A 19,848-nucleotide genomic window follows, 5' to 3' on the forward strand; every position below is an offset into this window, starting at 1 on the left:
AGTTGCCTTTATTGCTTCCTGTTGAAATTCACTCTCATCCTTATCAAGTCTCTGTTAAAGAAATAGTGTACCAATAATGAAAAAGAAGTCGCTTTTGTTTTTTGAGTGTAAAACAAAAAGTGAATTTTTGATGTGCAACAATACAATGACCGGTCATAGTGACCATGTCTGTCAAGCACAAAAAAGGGCAAAAAACAAACAAACAATGAAAGCACAATTTATGTAACCAAAATGTACTTCTGTTTCTTACTTAAAGCTATTGCATGGCTTCATAAGACTTTGAATATTGTATGTCTTATGGACTACTTTTATGGTGCTTTAACCTGGTGTTTTTTTGGAGCTTGACAGCTGTGGTGACTATGAGAAAAAAATAAATGTTTAGGGGATTCAAACGACATGGGGGTGAGTAAATGATGGGAGAGCTTTAATTTTTGGGTGAACTATTCAAATTCTATATAATAACTAGATGGAAAATCTTTTATACAACTCTATTTCAAGGTCTTTTCTACAGAAAGACTGAAAGACCTGTTAACACCTTCACTTTACTTTTAAGAACTTTACACAATGTCTTTGGATGCATGCACAAATATCCTTGAGCTGCTACATTAGATAATTGTTTTTCTTTTTTATCCATTAGTTTTTAAGAGAGGATCTCAATTACCATGACCCTAAAGCCAAGCACAACAGTTTCCACGGCGATGACCAGTTCATCAGCGTGGAAGACCTCTGGAATGCCTGGAAGATTTCGGAAGGTGGGTACATGACGCAAAAAGCTTTGTTTGATAGTCTGTTTTGACAATGATGACCTTTTTTATTTCAGAAGCGGGTGCTTACAAAGCTGTTTTTGCTGACTTAGCACCTTTTTAATAGTACATTTATGTATTTCTTTGGTTAATGTAGTTTTATGCGTATGTGACCGTTAATCTCTTTAAAGTTTACTGGACCACATACTGCAGAATAACTAGTATTCCATATTCAATGACTTATGGTCGCTTCTGTACCTTGACCATGTTGGGCATGTCCTAGTCTTTAAATGCATAGCACACCAATGCATGGTATGTTTTTGGTAATCATTTTAGAGATTCAGACCATTTTAATGGTAATATAGTTGAAGTCAGATGGTTACATACACTTAGGTTGATGTCATTAAAACTCATTTTGTAACCACTCCACAGATTTAATATTAGCAAACAATACTTTTGGCAAGTCGTTAAGGACATCTACTTTGTGCATAACAAGTCATTTTTCCAACAATTGTTTACAGACAGACAATTTAAAGTGAAACAATCTATCACAGTTCCAGTGGGTCAGAAGTTTACATACACTAAGTTAACTGTGCCTTTAAGCAGCTTGGAAAATTCAAGAAAATGTTGTCAAGCCTTTAGACAATTAGCCAATTAGCTTCTGATAGGAGGTGTACTGAATTGGAGGTGTACCTCTGGATGTATTTTAAGGCCTACCTTCAAACTAAGTGCCTCTTTGCTTGATATCATTTGAAAATCAAAAGGAATCTGCCAAGACCTCAGAATAAACATTTTGGACCTCCACAAGTCTGGTTCATTTCCAAATGTCTGAAGGTACCACGTTCATCTCTACAAACAATAGTACACAAGTATAAACACCATAGGACCACACAGCCATCATACCACTCAGGAAGTAGACACATTCTGTCTCCTAGAGATGAATGTATCTGGTGCGAATGGTCAAATCAATCCTAGAACAACAGCAAAGGACCTTGTGAAGATGATGGAGGAAACAGGTAGACAAGTATCTATATCCACAGTAAAAATAATCCTATATCGAAGGAAGAAGCCAATGCTCTAAAACCTACTACAGGTTTGCAAGTGCACATGGGGACAAAGATCTTACTTTTTGGAGAAATTTCCTCTGGTCTGATGAAACAAACATTGTACTGTTTGGCCACAATGACCATCAGTATGTTTTGAGGAAAAAGGGTGAGTCTTGCAAGCCTAAGAACACCATCCCAACCGTGGCAGCATCATGTTGTGGGGTTGCTTTGCTGCAGGAGGTACTGGTGCACTTCACAAAATAGATGGCATCATGAGGAAGGAAAATTATGTGGATATATTGAAGCAACATCTGAAGACATCAGCCATGAAGTTAAGGCTCAGTTGCAAATGGGTCTTCCAAATGGACAATGACCCCAGGCATACCTCCAAAGTTATGGCAAAATGGTATATTGACAACAAAGTCAAGGTATTGGAGTGGCCATCACAGTGTCCTGATCTCAATCTGGCAGAACTGAAAAAGCATGTGCGAGCAATGAGGCCTGCAAACCTGACTCAGTTACACCAGTACTATCTCGAGGAATGGGCCAAAATTCAAGCAACTTATTGTGAGACACTTGTGGAAGGCTACCCAAAACGTTTGACCAAATTTAAACAATTTAAAGGCAATGCTACCAAATACTAACAAATTGTATGTAAACTTATAACCCACTGGGAATGTGATAAAATAAATAAAAGCTGAAATAAATAATTTTCTCTACTTTTATTCTGACATTTTAGATTCTTAAAATAAAGTAGTGATCCTAACTGACCTAAGACAGGGAATGTTTTCTATGATTAATTGTCAGGAATTGTGAAAAAGTGAGTTGAAACGGAAGTGTATATATATATATATATATATATATATATATATATATATATATATATAAAATGAGATTATCAAACAGAAGTACCATGGCAATACACGTTTTTGAACATGGAGCCATGGTAATACCATGATATTATTTTAAGTACCTTGGAGTACAATGTGACTTTTAGTACTATAGTATAAATCAAAACTGTTTGATGGTACTGACACAAATCACATGGTACTTTTTTAAGGCACGTGTTGTTTAGTGATAACCGGGATTTCAAAAAGGCCTCTTAACAGAGCGGGTGTGAACACTTTTAGCCACATCAGCTGCTTTCAACACCTTCTTCAATTCCAGATAAACTCCAGATCCTTACCAGAACGCACTGCTGCTTACTGCTCCTAAATGCACAGCCATGAATTGGGCATTAGTAAAAGTGGCATCCAGACATAATCTTGATTCTTGATACCATTTGCAATAAGACATCAAAAACTAAAATGCTATTGAAAACACTTTTATTTAATTAAAAAATAAGCATTAACGAATGAAATTGCAACAATAGCATGTAGCCTTGAAATTTTTTTTAATCAATTCAATAAGTCACATTTATATCAATAGTGCAGTTAAAAACAACAATTGTTTATTTGAGTGATGTCCAATAAAGTTAACATTACATTATGTTTTTTTTTTTTTTACAGTTTTCACCAAACTTTGTATTCATCCTCAATACTTGTGTAAGAAAAAATCATATCTTGGCTGTTTTATCCTGCATTGCAGCTCTTCCTCAAAGTACAGCTGAAGAGCCAAGGCTGTAAAAAACAATTTGTTTCAGCATATTAAAACACAAGAGAGATCTACCCGTACAATATTTTAATTGAAAACTAGCAGTGTCTGTCTGTTTTGGAAGCTGGTATGGCAGTCAATCACTCCTTGTTATTTATTATGGTGTAATATTTATACTCCACATGTCTATGCTCGATCATTATAATGCCAGCTGTCATTCTGCTTCGTGCATTCATTTAATTAGAATCACATACGTTTCTAAAGTGACCAAATGTCATATAAGATCGTTCTTAATAAATGCTCAATGATCAATTAGTCTCTTGCTATTGATTAATTTAGAAAAGTACCTTTTAGAATCAGACATTTACACTCAGTCTTGTTAAAATAGGTCCAGGTCAAATTTGAACATTAAAATCAAAAGAAACATAAATAAAAAAGTAAAATTGTTCATGCAGAAAATTGGCTCTTATTTTTAGGACTTTTTCATTTAGGTATTTTATTTTCATATGATTAAGCACATTTTCTTCTCAAATTCTCATTATCGTAATGCGTTTGGACATTTCACTTTTTAGTTTTTGTAATTTCAGTTGTCCTCAGTGGTGATTCTTATCACCGTTATTCTATAATTTTTGTAATTTTTTTTAATAATTAAAATAGCGTTAATTTAAGGCAGTACAACAAATACTATGGTAACACTGTACAAAAAGTTTGTATTCATTACAATTAGTTAACCACATAGTTATAAATTAGCAACAAGCGATTTTTTATTTATTTTTTTTTGTTTGTATTTTTTTACTTTTTTAGCGCTTATAATGTTTTTTTTATTAAAAATGTATATCTTAACAATAGTTTATGCATTAAATTGTCTGTTGGTTCATGATATGCAATGCATTCACTTATGCATTAACAAATAGAACCTTATTATGAAGTGTTCATAATACTACCATGATGCATAAATATGTTACAATATATATAATACATCTTTATTTTTTTCACATTATAGTAATGAGAATCAGTTTGTATTACAGTAATGAGAATGTAGAGAGAAATATGTTTAATGGTAATGAAAATGTCACAATTGGAATAAAAAAAACTTAATTGCCAAAATTATAAAAAACACACTTAGTCACACAGTGCTATTCCCAGCAGGCCTCTGATGTAATGTTTTGTTTTTATTAAAATCTGTTTGAAATCTGTCACGATTCTTACTAAACTCCATTAGGTTACTCAGGCGTTTTAAAGCAAAACAACCCATCTTTGGTCAACCATTTTATTATAGTGCATTTACTAACTTGTTGAAATTAGATTGCTGATTTTACAGTAAATAAATTTGTATGCATGATCAATTGTTTATAAAGTTGGCCCTAATATATAACCCTGTGTTTATTTTGGTTTCCCTAGTGTATAACTGGACAGTGGATGAAGTCGTGGATTGGCTTATTGGCTATGTCGAATTGCCACAATATGTAGAAGCCTTCCGCAAGATGAATTTCAATGGTACCTCTATGCCCCGGTGAGCAACAGGCCAATTAACAGGAAGACTAGTCGTTTAAAGGAGGAAACAGGCAGCAGTCTTTAAAGACCTGCTTGTAATGGTTAAGTGTTTATTTAGCTCTGAAATGTGATATATAAATTGTTTATTTGTTAATCTTTGGCAATCAAATTAAGAAGTTCTGGCCTCTTACTCAGCACCCATCTGCTGCACTCAGGTTTTAATAATTTTTTTCTCTTGTAGTTTGGCTGTGAAGAACGGCACTCTGACACAGACAGTTCTGAAGATTCTGGACAGGAGTCATGTTCAGAAACTACAGCTCAAGGCTCTGGACACGGTTCTGTTTGGAGCTCCTATGAGTGAGTGACTTGTTTCCTCAATTACAGCAAAGAACATTGTAAAGTTGATGGCATGTCGTAGGAATTGAACTACCCCAATTCTGTCATAATGAATGTTTAAACCTTTTCTAGGATCTGTTTGTTTTACTGATGTAGTTTAGTTCAGTGGTCCTCAACAGGAGGGTTGGATCCTATGTCAAGTTAATAATTGAGAAAATTGTTGGCTGTTGGGCATATGTGGTTCAAGAATTCAATTAAATAATGTAATCATGATTGTCACTTTGTGTAATTGGTCTAGTATATATCAGAAAGTATGACGACTAAGGCATGCATATAAACTCAGTACAACCTGCTTATCTGCTTTTTCAGACTTACAGTGAACTACCAGCATGTGTTTTTCTTTAATGGAAGAGTAAAGGAGTAGTACAGCCATGGCCAAAAGTATTGGCAATTACATAAATTTTGTATTTTGCAAAGTTTGCTGCTTCAGTATTTGTAGATTATTTTTTCACATTTCTAAGGTATACTGGAAAACAATGATAAGCATTTCATGAGTTTTAAAGGCTTTTAAATAGTCAATATTTACAGTGTTGACCCTTGTTCTTCATAACCTCTTCATAACCTCGCTCTGGCATGCTGGATATCAGCTTCTGGTCCAAATCCTGACTGATGGCGATGCATTCTTGCCTTATTAGTGCTCGGAGTTAATCACACTTTGTGGGCTTCTGCTTGTCCGCTCGCCTTTTGAGGATTGACCACAGGTTCTCTATGGCATTAAGTTCCGGGGAGTTGCCTGGCCACGGATACAAAATTTCAATGTAATGATCTACGAGCCACTTCATTATAACTCTTGCCTTGTGACATGGTGCTCCATCATGCTGGAAAATGCACGGATCATCACCACATTTTTGCTCCTGGATGATTGAAGAAGTTGCTCTTGCAGGAAGTTTTGATACCATTCTTTATTCATTGTAGTGTTTTTGGGCAGAATTGTGAGAGAGCCCACTCCCTTGGATGAAAAGCAACCCCACACATGGATGGTCTCAGGATGCTTCACTGTTGGCACGACACAGGACTCCTGGTAGCGTTCACCTTTTCTTCCCCAGACAATCGATTTTCCAGATGTCCCAAACAGTCGGAAGGGGGATTCATCAGAGAAATTAACTTGGCACCAGTCTTCTGCTGTCTAATCATTGTACTTCCTGCAAAATTTCAGTCTGTCCTTGATGTTTTTCTTGGAGAGAAGTGGTTCTTTGCTGCCTTTCGTGACACCAGGCCATTGCCCAAAAGTCTTCGCCTCACTGTGCGTGCAGATGCACTCACACCAACCTGCTGACAATATTGAGCAAGCTCTGCACTGGTGATGTCTCGATTTTGTAGCTGACTCCTCAGGAGGAGAGGGTCCTGGCGCTTGCTGGACACTCTGTTATGTCCTGAAGCCTTCTTCACTGCAGTTGAACCTCTCTCCTTTGAAGTTCTTGATGATCCGGTAAATGCTTCTTTCAGGTGCAATATTCTTTGCAGCAATTTCCTTGCATGTGAGTCCATTTTGATGCAAAGCTATGATGGCTGCACGTCTTTCTTTAGAGGTAATCGTTGCAAACAAGAACACAATGATTGGAAGTACTTCTTCCCTCCTTTTATAGCAATCAGTCAGCTCTTATAATCCAATCAGAATGATAGAGTGATTTCACCTGACTAGTACTCCTTCACACTTTCCCAGGTGCTGCTGATATGATTAGTGGAATGATGTTAGCTGGTCATTTTGTACCGGGGCCAAAAAACTGTGAAATTTGGGTTTTTGTGATAAAGCTTTTTGCAATTATTTAAAATGCATCTGATCACTCTGCACAATAATCTAGAAACAATGTAAATCAACACCACACCAACTGAAGCAGAAAACATTTACACAACATTTATGTCACTGCCAATACTTTTGCCCACGGCTGTAGAAAAGATAAATGGTGTTTCCTCAGATAAAATTTTGCTGTATGAGAAAATAGATTTGGACTGGAACTTTTGTCTCTGTTGCCTAGGGCTGCAACTAACTATTATTTTGATAATCGATTAGTCTAATGATTATTAGAACGATTATTCGACTATTCTGTAATTATTACAATGATTCATCATTAGCTCTTAGCCGATGATTCGGCTTGTGCCCTGACTTAAATTGTTTTATTAATCATGCTTACTAACAATGAGGGAAAAAAAATTATCTTTTAAAAATACCTCTAAATGACATTCACTGAATTAAAGAGTAAAAAATACTTTTTATTAAGTTTAATTCAGTAAAGAAATTCACTGTGAAAATCATATTGTTATCAAGTGTTTTTGTCTTGTTTTCCATTTTAAATTGTCTACAAATCCTTAAAACAATATACATTTACTTGAGAAGCAACATATAAGATATTTAGATGTGCTTTAGGAGAATATATCTTAAATATAAGTGTATTTTGTATATGTGTATTTTTCACTTTGTTATACTTCTGCGAGTGCTATACAAATATACTTGTATTCAAGATCTATTCTCTAAAAGCAAGTCTAAATATCTTATATGCTGCTTCTCAGGTGAATTTTTCTTTTTTTAAAGGATTTAAATATTTTATAATATTTGTATTTTTAATATTATATTCAACATTCTCAGATAACAATTTTTTATTTTGCAGTATAGCTGTGAAAGAAAATGTACATTGCTTTAAAGGAGTTTTAGATATTTATATTGGAAAACAAGCCAAAACAAATCAAAAATATATTTTGTTGCAGTGTATAATGGGGCAAAGACTACCCTCTCACCTTTTTGTTCACTTTGTTAAATAAAAAAAAAAAACTCTCATTAATAAAGCTGCAATTGCCAATTTTCTTCACGATAACAAATGCACAGTGACACATATTTTATGATTAGATATGTCCCGAGCCATCATGTTATAATCTAGCTGCATTAAGCTTGCATTCAAGGGATGACCTTTAAAACAGGATTTTAGAATATGAGAAGTGTTTCCGGTTCCGGCAGACCTAACTAATGCAGCAGAATTATGAGTTGACAGATAAATTAGGTGTATGCCTGCCTGAAAAGATGAGTCTTTAGTCTAGACTTAAACTGAGAGAGTGTGTCTGAGTCCCGAACCATCTTCGAAAGACTACTCCATAGTCTAGGAGCTGAATAGGACAAGGATCTACCGCCTTTAGTGGATTTTGACATTCTAGGTATTATTAACAGGCCAGAATTTTGTGATCTTATTGAACGTGATGGAATATAGCGTGATAGAAGGTCACATAAGTACTGCGGAGCTAGACTATTCAAGGCTTTGCGAGTAGTTAGAAGTATTTTAAAATGAATATGAAATTTAACAGCTAGCCAATGTAGGGATGCTAAGATTGGGCTGATATGATCATATATTTTGGTTCTCGTCAGCACTCTAGCTTTTTTAGCACTCTAAAGTTTATTTATTTAATGTGCAGGACATCTTCCCAGTAATGCATTTCAATAATTTAGTCTTGAGGTCATGAATGCTAAAATGAGTTTTTCAGCATTAGAATCAGAGAGCATGTGTCGTAACTTAGCAATATGTCTGAGATGGATGAATGCTGTTCTACAAACAGTGGTTTTCAAAGATCAGATTGCTATCAAATATAACACCTTGTTTCTTCGCTGTAGAAGACGACGTGACAGTACATCCATCGAGATGACCAACGAGAGTTTTTTTAGTTTTTTAAAAAAAAAATTATATGAGAGAGAGAGAGAGAGAGAGAGAGAGAGAGAGAGAGATTTTTGACCCAATAATTAGAACATCTGTTTTGTTGGAATTGAGTAGAAGGAAATGTCTAGCCATCCAATCTTTTGATACACTCTTTTTGCTAACATGGAGAGTTGTGAAATTTTGACAGTTTTCGAGGAAATATAAAGCTGGTTATCATCTGCATAACAGTGAAAACTAATTCCATGGTTCCTTGTAATAAACAACAGAAACGGTATTAAAATAGGCATTGTTCAATGGCAAATGGGTCGCGTGGATCGCGCCTTCGGACACGCTGAACAACTTTTACTCTCAACACGCAGTGAAAGGATCTCGAAGTTGAGGACGCCACTATGCTACACAAATACTGATGAGTGAAATGTAACCCTACAAAATGTAATGTACATTTTACCAGCCAGTTGGCAAATATATACATTTTATATAATTGCATAGCGTGAAATTGTTATCTTATTTAATGCTCAATCTTATTTTAATGCTCTCGTTAGTTGCCCATTACGTTTCCTAAAGGCAATGTCAGTAAACTAGTTTTTTTTTTCTCTTGTTTTAATGGCATCTGATTTTAATGCAAGTAGCACAAACATAATTAGAGTTGGGAAGTTTGATTTGTTTCTGTGATTCGGTCCGGTTCAGGATATCGAATATGTTTTTAAGACAGTTTTGTTACCCAAGCCACAGCCTAGCCACAATGAAAGTGTGCAAACGGCATTTCAAATCTTAATTAAATATAATAATATGTAGTGATGTGATTTAAGCTCTCAATCCACCAGAAACTCAAGCACTATCAGCAGATTTTGAAACGCAAATGACAGAGCGAGTGGCTGCCGCCTGAAATTTTTCACCTCTAATTTTTGAAAGTTGAGGAATTTCTCTACTTCTTATGCTCATTGCTTGCTCCGCTCTGCTGTGATTCCCACATTCCCTCGCATAAGCCTTACACTCAGGTCTGCTCATTTTGCACCAGTGGACACAAACTGTTATACTGACTCCAAGCATTTAGACATCATTCACAAGCCTTGTGAGGCTCGAGTGAACTGCCGTAGACAGAGAGTGAATGCTCAAGGGGTTGATTTGGGAGTGTTGTGGTGGGTTACTCTGTATTCTGAGCACACGTCTTTGGCGCACTGAAAGGGATACGGGCTGACTGTAAGCATCAGAATGCTGGTGCACAGGTTAGGCAGGCTAAGGTCTGTTTGTGAGGCTTTCACATGTTTGTGGTTTTGTCACTTTCCCAGTCTTTTGTTTGATTGGGTGCATTTTACCTTTACACACTTCCAAGGAATGTAAGAGAAAAGTTTCTAAAAGCTTCTTGTAGCTCAGCTGAGTTTGATTCCAATGGAACACGAAAACTGATTAAAACCTTGAATGTACTATTACATTTACTGTACATTTTAGCATTTAGCGTAAATTTATTTTATCCAATGCGACTAACAGCATATTCAAAGTGTATTTTATCATAATGTAGTTTAATTTTCCTGGAATCCAAACCTAACTTGCGTCATGCTCTAGCAGTTTACAGGAAGCTACAGGATCTCTCGCTTTGGATAAAAGCATCTGCAAAATGCAGAACGTGTGAGCGTCATAGTTATAAAAGTCTTAAAAACAAATTCCAATCTATTTTTCAAAAGATTCTGATGCCTTAAAGGCTTAAAAGACGAAATGTGGAAAACAGAAACACAATTTGTATTGCTTTTACTGCCCTCAGCAGTCTGTTGCAAGTAGGGCTTCAACCAATGTTTATTTTGATAATCGACTAATCTAACGATTATTAGAACGATTATTCGACTATTCTGGCGATTATTGCAACGAATAATAATTTGCTCTTAACCGACTATTCAGCTTGTTCCCCGACTTAAAAGGTTGTATTAAACAAAGACTACCCTCTCACTTTTTATCACTTCAATCCATCTTTAATAAATTGGACAATGGAAATTTTTGTCAAAATGTTTTTATTGTTGTCGTTTTCGATAACGTCAACTAATCGTTTTTGCCCTAGTTGCAAGTGATGAGATCATATCAAAATTTCAACAGAGCTGACATAACAAATACAGTTATTGCAAAAGGCATGTTTACACGGTAGGGCTGCACGATTATGAGGAAAATCATAATTGCTGATTATTTCCTTTAATATTGTAATTGCATTTATTTCGTTTAATAGAATTTAATTTACAGTTCATTTTTTCTGTGGGGCAGTTGCAGGCCATATTCTTTATGTAGGCTCTTCATCAAATTGGCATTCCAAGTTCCTGAATTGCTTAAATATTTTAATTGCATTTAAAACAAAAAGTGTTATTCACATTTTGAATAAATTGCACACAGTATAATTTAAATAGTGAGCATTACTGATATGCCTTTAGACTAATTTAAACACGTCAGATCTGCTTCTGCATTCATGCACACAGCGGCCCCACAATTTTGTAAATAGAACATTTTGGAGCAATGGGAGTACACCTAAATGGAATGCTGTAATTGACACTTCAGGAATAATAATTGCACAGCTGTAATTGTAAACACGATACATTTTTGATGAATTGTACAGCCCTAATACACTTTTTAATTCCTTTTAAAAGATTTTTTCCAATAATTGGTCCTAACTATATGTTAAATAAAAAATCTCATCAAACAAAAAAAATTTATGAAACATTTTATATAATTCCTCTGAGCGGTCTGTAACTACACATTGTCATATGAACAACCATTCTGAAAAGGCACTGCCCGATTTAAGTCTCATGAGCCTTACAACATTACATTACACAGTAACAGTTCTTGTTAAATTTTAGAAAACAACATATTATTCCAATAAACTTTTGCATCTGCATTGAACCAAAACTCAAATCTTTTTAAAATATTTTTTTTTTTTTATAGAATCTATGGATTTATTTATTTTTTAAATGGTTCTAAGTAACAACCGGTTCTTGGTTCCCAGCCCTACACCCAATCAGACAATGCAACATGAGAACTGTAATTATGTGTTGTTATTATTATTATTATTATTTGTTTGAAATATCAATCCAATGGCCACTTTTTGTCTGGCTCTTTTTGACAATAGACAGATTGTCTAAAGTCAGGGTTGGGAGATAAATCAGGCAATTGATCATTATTCACGAAACTTGGAGAATGCAAACAATGTTGCATTCCTGGGCGCGTTATCTAGAATCCGCCTTGACCAGGAAACGGGATCAGTGTGTGCAAGCGTGCACTCTTTAGACATGCATGTCTGTTTGCTGGGCCTCTGCATGTCATTTTCACACTGAGTGCAGTATCCATCATCCCGGGAGGCAAGTCACTAGTACAGCAATCATGTAATATGATTTTATTTATTGCACGCCCCAGAACAAATAGAGCTGACATAACTGTGTGGGTTACATGCCTAAAGTTTAGTTTTAAGGATAAATTGTAAATTATGGCCAAACTGGAATTATGTGACATGGAGCAGATCTTAATGCTTCATGATTTTACAGAAAGTTATTTCATAAAGGGAAAAAATGTCTGCTACCCATATTAGGCTACTTCAAAAGATTCTGATGCCTTAAAGGCTTAAAAGACGAAATGTGGAAAACAGAAACACAATTTGTATTGCTTTTACTGCCCTCAGCAGTCTGTTGCAAGTAGGGCTTCAACCAATGTTTATTTTGATAATCGACTAATCTAACGATTATTAGAACGATTATTCGACTATTCTGGCGATTATTGCAACGAATAATAATTTGCTCTTAACCGACTATACAGCTTGTTCCCCGACTTAAAAGGTTGTATTAAACAAAGACTACCCTCTCACTTTTTATCACTTCAATCCATCTTTAATAAAAAAATACAAAAAAAGTTCTTATTAATAAAGCCAGTGACATTATATATTATGATTCAATAATTCATCACGTTATAATCTAGCTGCATTAAGCGCGCATTCGAGGGACGAATATTCCTGCGACATTCCTGTTATGTGATGTATTTCCAAGTGACACAGGATATAAAATGAGAAAATGTCGAACATGACTTAACTTAATCAATCTGAATTTGATTAGATTGTGTAAAGTGTGCGTTATATCAAGGAAGTAACCTCATTCAGGATTGGGGGGTACCAAATTTAATAATTGAATAATCAACCATGGAAATACCCCATATCAGTTGACAACTTTATGAATATGGTGGGAATATCTGTACGGGGGGCATGTTTTTATGATGCCTTGTCAAGCTAAAAAGAACTTAAACATTGTACAAAACACGTCTCCATTCATTGCACTGCATCTAGACGGCGTTTGGTCTGATCGGCCCGTTACAGTGCATTTGTAGTACATTATATGAGTTTGTGTTTCCTGGGAATCAAACCAATGTCCTTGGCATTACAATTGCCATGCGATACCAGTTACAGATCTATTAGAGAAACTTCTGTTCCTGAAACGTGTCCATATCTTTGACTGTTCTCTTGGAGGTCTTAATGGAGTCATAGAAAGACTGAACAAGGCATTATGTCTGTATGTGGCAGATCCCATTGTGTAAGTGCACTCTGTAGAGGTCAGACTGCTGGGAACTGGCTATAAGGTGGAGTCTGCATGTGACAGCTCGACACTGTTTTACCGATCAACAGACACCGGCTTCAGCTCCCCTGTTACCTTGGGACAATAGATAAGTCAGAAACACAGCTCGTACTGTATATCCGCAGTCTTGTCTTTGTTAAATAGCTGACAAATCTGGCAGATTTCAAAAGCCCATGCTGCTTTGCTTTGCAACAGCATTTGAATGATAATTTGTCAGATAATTGTTTTATTTTTTGTGGCAGTAGGTGCACGTGCTCCAGACATACTGGCGCTGTTCCAAAACCTAGTGACCTGCATACATAGGAAACATCTTAAGGAATCATCTGCATTTCTGAAACTAAGGCTAATCCAAAAGATAGTCCAAGAAGTTAAGATAGTATACGGGTCAGAAGCTTAAGTTAATGTTCACATCAACAATCAGAATGGGAATAAAAATTGATCTAAGTGATTTTGACCATGGCATGATTGTTTGTATCCTGTATATGTACATATACACCGATCAGCCACAACATTACATTAAAAACCACCTTGCTAATCTTGTGTAGGTCCTCTATCTCAGATTCTGAAATTATATTCTTCTCACCATAATTGTACATGCTCTTACATGTGTAAAAATCCCTGGAGATCGGCAGTTACAGAAATACTCAAACCAGCCCATCTGGCACCAACAATCATGCCATGGAGATCAAATTACCCCATTCTGATGGTTGATGTGAACATTAACTGAAGCTCCTGACCCGTATCTGGATGATTTTATGCACTGCACTGCTGCCACACGATTGGCTGATTAGATAATGGCATGGATGATTGTTGGTGCCAGACGGGCTGGTTTGAGTATTTCTGTAACTGCTGATCTACTGGGATTTTTACACACAACAGTCTCTAGAATTTACTCTGAATGGTGCCAAAAACAAAAAAACATCCAGTGAGGGGCATTTCTGCGGATTTAAATGCCTTGTTGATGAGAGAGAGGTCAACAGAGAATGGCGAGACTGGTTCAAACTGACAAAGTCTACAGTAAATCAGATAACCACAATGTACAATTGTGGTGAGAAGAATATCATCTCAGAATGCTAATCTGAGACGCAGATAGGCGCTGTTTTGGTGGTACGAGGGGGACCTGCACAATATTAGGCAGGTGGTTTTAATATTGTGGCTGATCGGTGTATATACAGATAGATAGATAGATAGATAGATAGATATACTTTATCTGATATTCTTTATCTGGTAAATATTTAGGCTATAAAAGGTGGTTTTGGTAATTTGGTAAACCTAAATAAGAGTATTGTAACTAAGCCAAGTTAATGTCATTTCAAAATAAGAGTCCCGAAATAAGCTAATTTAGTTAATTTTGGGCTTGTTTTTTGTTAAATATGATTTGGTGCATAACGCGATAACTACTTTGGTTGCTCAATGAACTGCATATGTTATTTTATTTATTTTGGACACATAACTTCTATGTCTGTGTAAATATAAATGTATTTTAAAAACTATTGTCTGAGTTATTAGTAGCATCAGTATCAGTAATGATTCAATTAATTAATTACAATTAAAAGTCAACTGTTTTACCCAGTATTCCTATGTTTTTAATGCTTATGTAAATTTTTGTATATAAAAGCTGTTGAAATGAATCAGCATGACTATTTTCATGTAAGACAGCCATTTGTGCTCTCTAAAGCATTGGGAGTTGTGAAGAGAATTATTTTCCATCTCTCAACGCAGACTCGATTATATTTAATTAATGGACGGGTACAGAAAGAGTAAGACATTGAGTCAGCCGGGGTCAGAACTGCGTGCTCTCCCCAGGGATGTCTTTTGCCCAATAGCACAATGGTGGTAAGTATTGCAATACTGTGACCACAGTCATCAACAGAAGCAAACGCAACCTTAATTTTACACGAAAGCTTTACCATTCTCTCATTACATGCGGCTTAATTTGCTTTACCCATAATTAGCCTTGTCCAATCACTTAATTAGTTAGTCTGATCACTTCAACAAGCCACCATTTGAGGAATCATTTGTTTGCAACAAACTGCTCTGAGAAAATATCCTAATGAAGTCTCTTTTTAGTAATATGCACTGCGAGTTTGAAAGCATGAGTATCTTGTTTGCAGGGTTCACTTTGAAAATAGTGTGTTGAAGCGAAGAGTTTAGGATTGTGTTTCTTTTGTTCTCAGGCGTGAGTTGTGATCTCATTACTGGAGCTTTTTATGGGTCTAGATTTAAAATCCAGGGTTAATTGCGCCAAAGCCTGTCCATTATGTGATTCACTGAATCAGTTTTGAGCATTTTATATTTCAGGTGCAACTTTTATTCACAGCAAAGCTGAAATTTCTGTCATGTTCAAAGCATTGTCTCTTAAATTTTCTTCGGATAAAAGATTGTCTGCTTAACTACTTGTTTTGTCTGCTTTAATATTTACTGGTTTCTCTCTCACACAGTGAACAGACATAACCATCTGAAGGATTTCATGCTGGTCGTGTCTATAGTCATTGGTATGGGAGGCTGCTGGTTTGCTTACATCCAGAACCGGTACTCTAAAGACCACATGAAGAAGATGATGATAGACCTCGAGAGCCTCCAGAGAGCGGAGCAGAGCCTTCATGACCTCCAGCAGAAGTAAGAGCCTCTTCTGTTTTTATTTTAGATTTAGATTTTCGAAACCATGCAAGAAGCACTGGTATTTTTCAAAGCATTTAGCACCAGTCGGAGACTCCATAGACTATTTAGAAACCTTTTAATCGCAAACAGCTCTGCAACAAGTGGCCAACCGATATGGGGTTTTCAATGGCTGATCCCAATACCTCTCAAATCTAGAGAACAGGGTGGCTGATTGCCATTTAGTGGCAGTATAAACATTACACATTTTAAACAGTTTATACCACATTGACTCCAGGTGAGCTTTGTTCTTTCTTTTATGCTAGACAAAACATAGACATGATCTATGTTTTCTGTATGGGATCTTATAAAGTAAATATCAGGCAGGTATCAGGATTAGTGTTTAGTAAGCTTGTTTCTCCCTTCTGGCAGGCAGGAAATGAGGCCAGCATGAGTGAAACCTTGAGAGAGGACATCTGTTTAGAGAGAGAGAGAGAGAGAGAGAGAAAGGGAGGGAGATGTGTATAAAATGAGGAAGAAAGCATCAAATCAACACCAAATCAACGCTTTAATTATACCTTTGTATCATTAAATATGCCCAGCTATGCCAGTTTCTGATCTGATATAAACGATACCTCTATGAAGCTATTGATATTTGCCAGGTATTAGCCGGAATGTCCTGCCATTTGGCTGAAATTCCCAAGTCCCGTACAAGACGCCTTTTGTCGCTTATTTTAGTGGCAGCCGAAACCGCTTTGTGTCCTGCATTGAACTGGTAAAATGCTCAAGGGAGACCTCTAACACCTCAGTTGGACAGCGATGCACACTTTAACATGGTTATAATTTTTTATTACTGTTAGTTTGAATGTGATGTTAACACATCTTTATCTTAATTTTTTTTTTTTTTTACACAAGTTTTTTTTTTTTGGCAAAATTTTATTCAAATAGAAAGCATTTTTGAATCAGGAATATCATTGCATTTTTGGGGGGGGTTATACCATTTGACAACTTAAAATAACCTTGCCATGTAATTAGACTTGACATGCAGTCATGATGGTATTAAGGTATTTGCCAAACAGCTCAAAGGGATAGTTCACCCAAAAAAATAAATTCTCTCATCATTTACTCACCCTGATGCTGTCCCAGATGTATATGAATTTCATTCTTCTGCTGAAAAAAGTTTTTAAAAGAATATCTCAGCTCTGTAAGTCCATATAATGCAAGTGAATGGTGACCAGATCTTTGAAGATCCAAAAAGCACATAAAGGCAACATAAAAGTGGTTTAATCCATATCTTCAGAAGTGATAGGATAGAAGTGGGTGAGAAACAGATTTTCACAAAAAAAGTACTTTTTTATTATATATTCTCCTCCCTGACAAGTAGGTGGCGATATGCACAAAGAATGTGAATCACAAAATATAAAAGACTGTGAAAGAACTTTGAACCTTGAAAGTTCTGGCCTCACTATTCACTTGCATTGAAAGGACCAACAGAGCTGAGATTTATTATTTTATTTTTTTAAATCTTCGTTTGTGTTCTGCAGAAGAAAGTCATACACATCTTGGATGGATTTAATTATGAGAGCATTTTCATTTTTTTTTTCATTCAAACTATAACTTTGTTTTTTTTTCTTCAGTTTTTTATTTTTTTCATAAGAAATATAAGCCTTTTAATGAGAATTTTTTCACTTTGACATTTCTGACTTACCCCACAATCAGTAAAATATAAAAATGAATTTTAATTTAGAAATTGAAAGCATGTTCATTACAGAGGATGTATATTGTAATTTTTATATATTCTTTTAACTCTTTCCCCGCCAGCGTTTTTTAAAAAAAGTTGCCAGCCACCGCCAGGGTTTTGGACGATTTTCGCTAAAATTTAATGGCCCGCAGAATATTTTCTTCCATGAATATATGAAGATGCTATATATCAAAATAAAGATCTGGGCCTCTGCTTTTAGGCAAAAAAAAAAAAACGATTTTATTTTATCTTCATTTGTTCTTTTTTTATTGCGACTTGAACAGAGGTAGGTTTTGTCAAAAAATAACATTTCAGACAAAAAGCTGATAAAAAGGCATGTTTATGTCTGATATTTTGAGCTTCTCATACTCCACTTCTTCATGTTTGAGACGATCGCAGTCTGTTTCTTTGATCAAACAGTTGCGTACTCTTTCAAAACATGCGCATTCCGTGTTTGGCGGGGAAGCGTTTTTTCATAAAACACGGAAAATTCCGTGTTTGGCGGGGAAAGGGTTAAATTATTTAAAACATCCCGTCCCAAAAAAGGAGCATCAAGTCATTAGTCACTTCAACACATACAGCCTTTTCCAGAAAATTAACTGCAATTTTGAGTTTAGAGGTCCTGTGTGAACACGACCTGTTTGAAAATACAGTTAAATTTAGCACTGGCTATTTCCCTGAGTGAGAAGTTGTAACATAACCTGAAAAGTCCAGCTTTGATTCTATATGTGAGCAAAAAAAAGGAAATAATTCCATTTACTCAGAGGATATTAAAAATCTTTGATATTTTCGAGCCGACTATAGAGTAAATCTTGCAGTGTTTAATGTGCCATGACTCAAATCTGAAGTCATACGGTGAGCAGCCAATGGAAATCGACCGACCGCAACACTGGACCACGAAGAAATGGAGATGGTGAACATGCGCTCAAAGTGGAGAAAACATTCTACGTTTTTCCACCCAAGACCGCTCCCAAATGCACCCGGCCCGTTCCTTTAGATTCTCGGATCAGAGAAGCATCAACAGCAGCGCTCCCGTACATCCATGTTTGTTGACAGATTTGTCAGTTTAAAGTGTTTGTTTAGATTCTGTTCAGATTTTAGAATTAGTGTAGTGTAATCCAGCCTTAAAGTGCTCCTCTTTTTCCGAGCGGATGAAGACATTTTTTGACGAATAAAATAACTAACTGCATCTCAGAGTTTAATGGCATTTTAGTGTTGATGTGAATGGTAGCAAAATGTGAAAAAGCCGGTGCATGTGGAAGTTATGGTACACAAGTGAAGGCAATCCAACAATTTTTCTGCAATTTACCAGGTTTCATGTGTAAAAGGGGCTGTTGACCCATGTACCAACATGTGTTGAATGCATCAAACGCCAATGTTTGCAAACAGTGACGCATAGGCTGAATGTCTTTTGAAATGCGAGAACGGTATGGATAACGTTTGTATCCCTCTTAATACCAACTGTCTTCCGGTAGCTTCCTGTCAAAGTCCTTTTACAGACACATAGTCTGTCACCTTCGATACAAAGACAGAGCCGTGTGTTTGTAGAGAAGTCCATGTGAATGAAGTGAGAGGATGTGTGAGTGTGAAGGAGACGGGGCAGTGGAAACTATGCAGAAAGTGTGTGTGTGTGTGTGTGTTGCAGCTGTGGATGTCCAACATGTTGTGTTCTGATGCAACCGCGTGAGTCACCGGATCACATCTCTAGTGATTGGCGGGTGAGTGGCCCGTGGTTTTCTGGTCAGCCCTGAGGGAGGTGATTAACCTCTGATACTTCTCATCTCTGCTTCAACTCAAGGATAAAAATAAAAAATAAAATGCCTCTGTCAGTTATGTCACTCATGAACGCAGCTCCTTGTGGGCTTTTTAAAAAATGATGGAGGGGGCACCAGTGTCTGTCCAGGCTAGCTTGGTGCCGTAGGCATATATAAGAAATATTAGAAACACTTTTAAACAACTTAGGATTCTTGTAACAGTTTTCATTTAATTCATTATTTATATGTAATTTAC

General features: G+C 36.1%; 1 protein-coding gene across 4 annotated transcripts in view; it reads left to right on the plus strand.

Annotated features, from left to right (window-relative positions):
- LOC127629951 (stromal interaction molecule 1-like) overlaps nucleotides 1–19,848 on the plus strand; it is a 65,227-nt gene that overhangs the window by 25,238 nt on the left and 20,141 nt on the right. For all 4 annotated transcript variants that reach the window (XM_052107286.1, XM_052107283.1, XM_052107284.1 and 1 more), the window contains exons 4-7: nucleotides 638–752; nucleotides 4,784–4,895; nucleotides 5,118–5,233; nucleotides 15,941–16,118. In XM_052107286.1, coding sequence (XP_051963246.1) covers nucleotides 638–752; nucleotides 4,784–4,895; nucleotides 5,118–5,233; nucleotides 15,941–16,118 — 521 coding nt within the window. The remainder of the gene's footprint in view (nucleotides 1–637; nucleotides 753–4,783; nucleotides 4,896–5,117; nucleotides 5,234–15,940; nucleotides 16,119–19,848) is intronic.

The sequence above is a fragment of the Xyrauchen texanus genome, chromosome 36 (assembly GCF_025860055.1).
Source record: "Xyrauchen texanus isolate HMW12.3.18 chromosome 36, RBS_HiC_50CHRs, whole genome shotgun sequence".
Taxonomy (NCBI): domain Eukaryota; kingdom Metazoa; phylum Chordata; class Actinopteri; order Cypriniformes; family Catostomidae; genus Xyrauchen; species Xyrauchen texanus.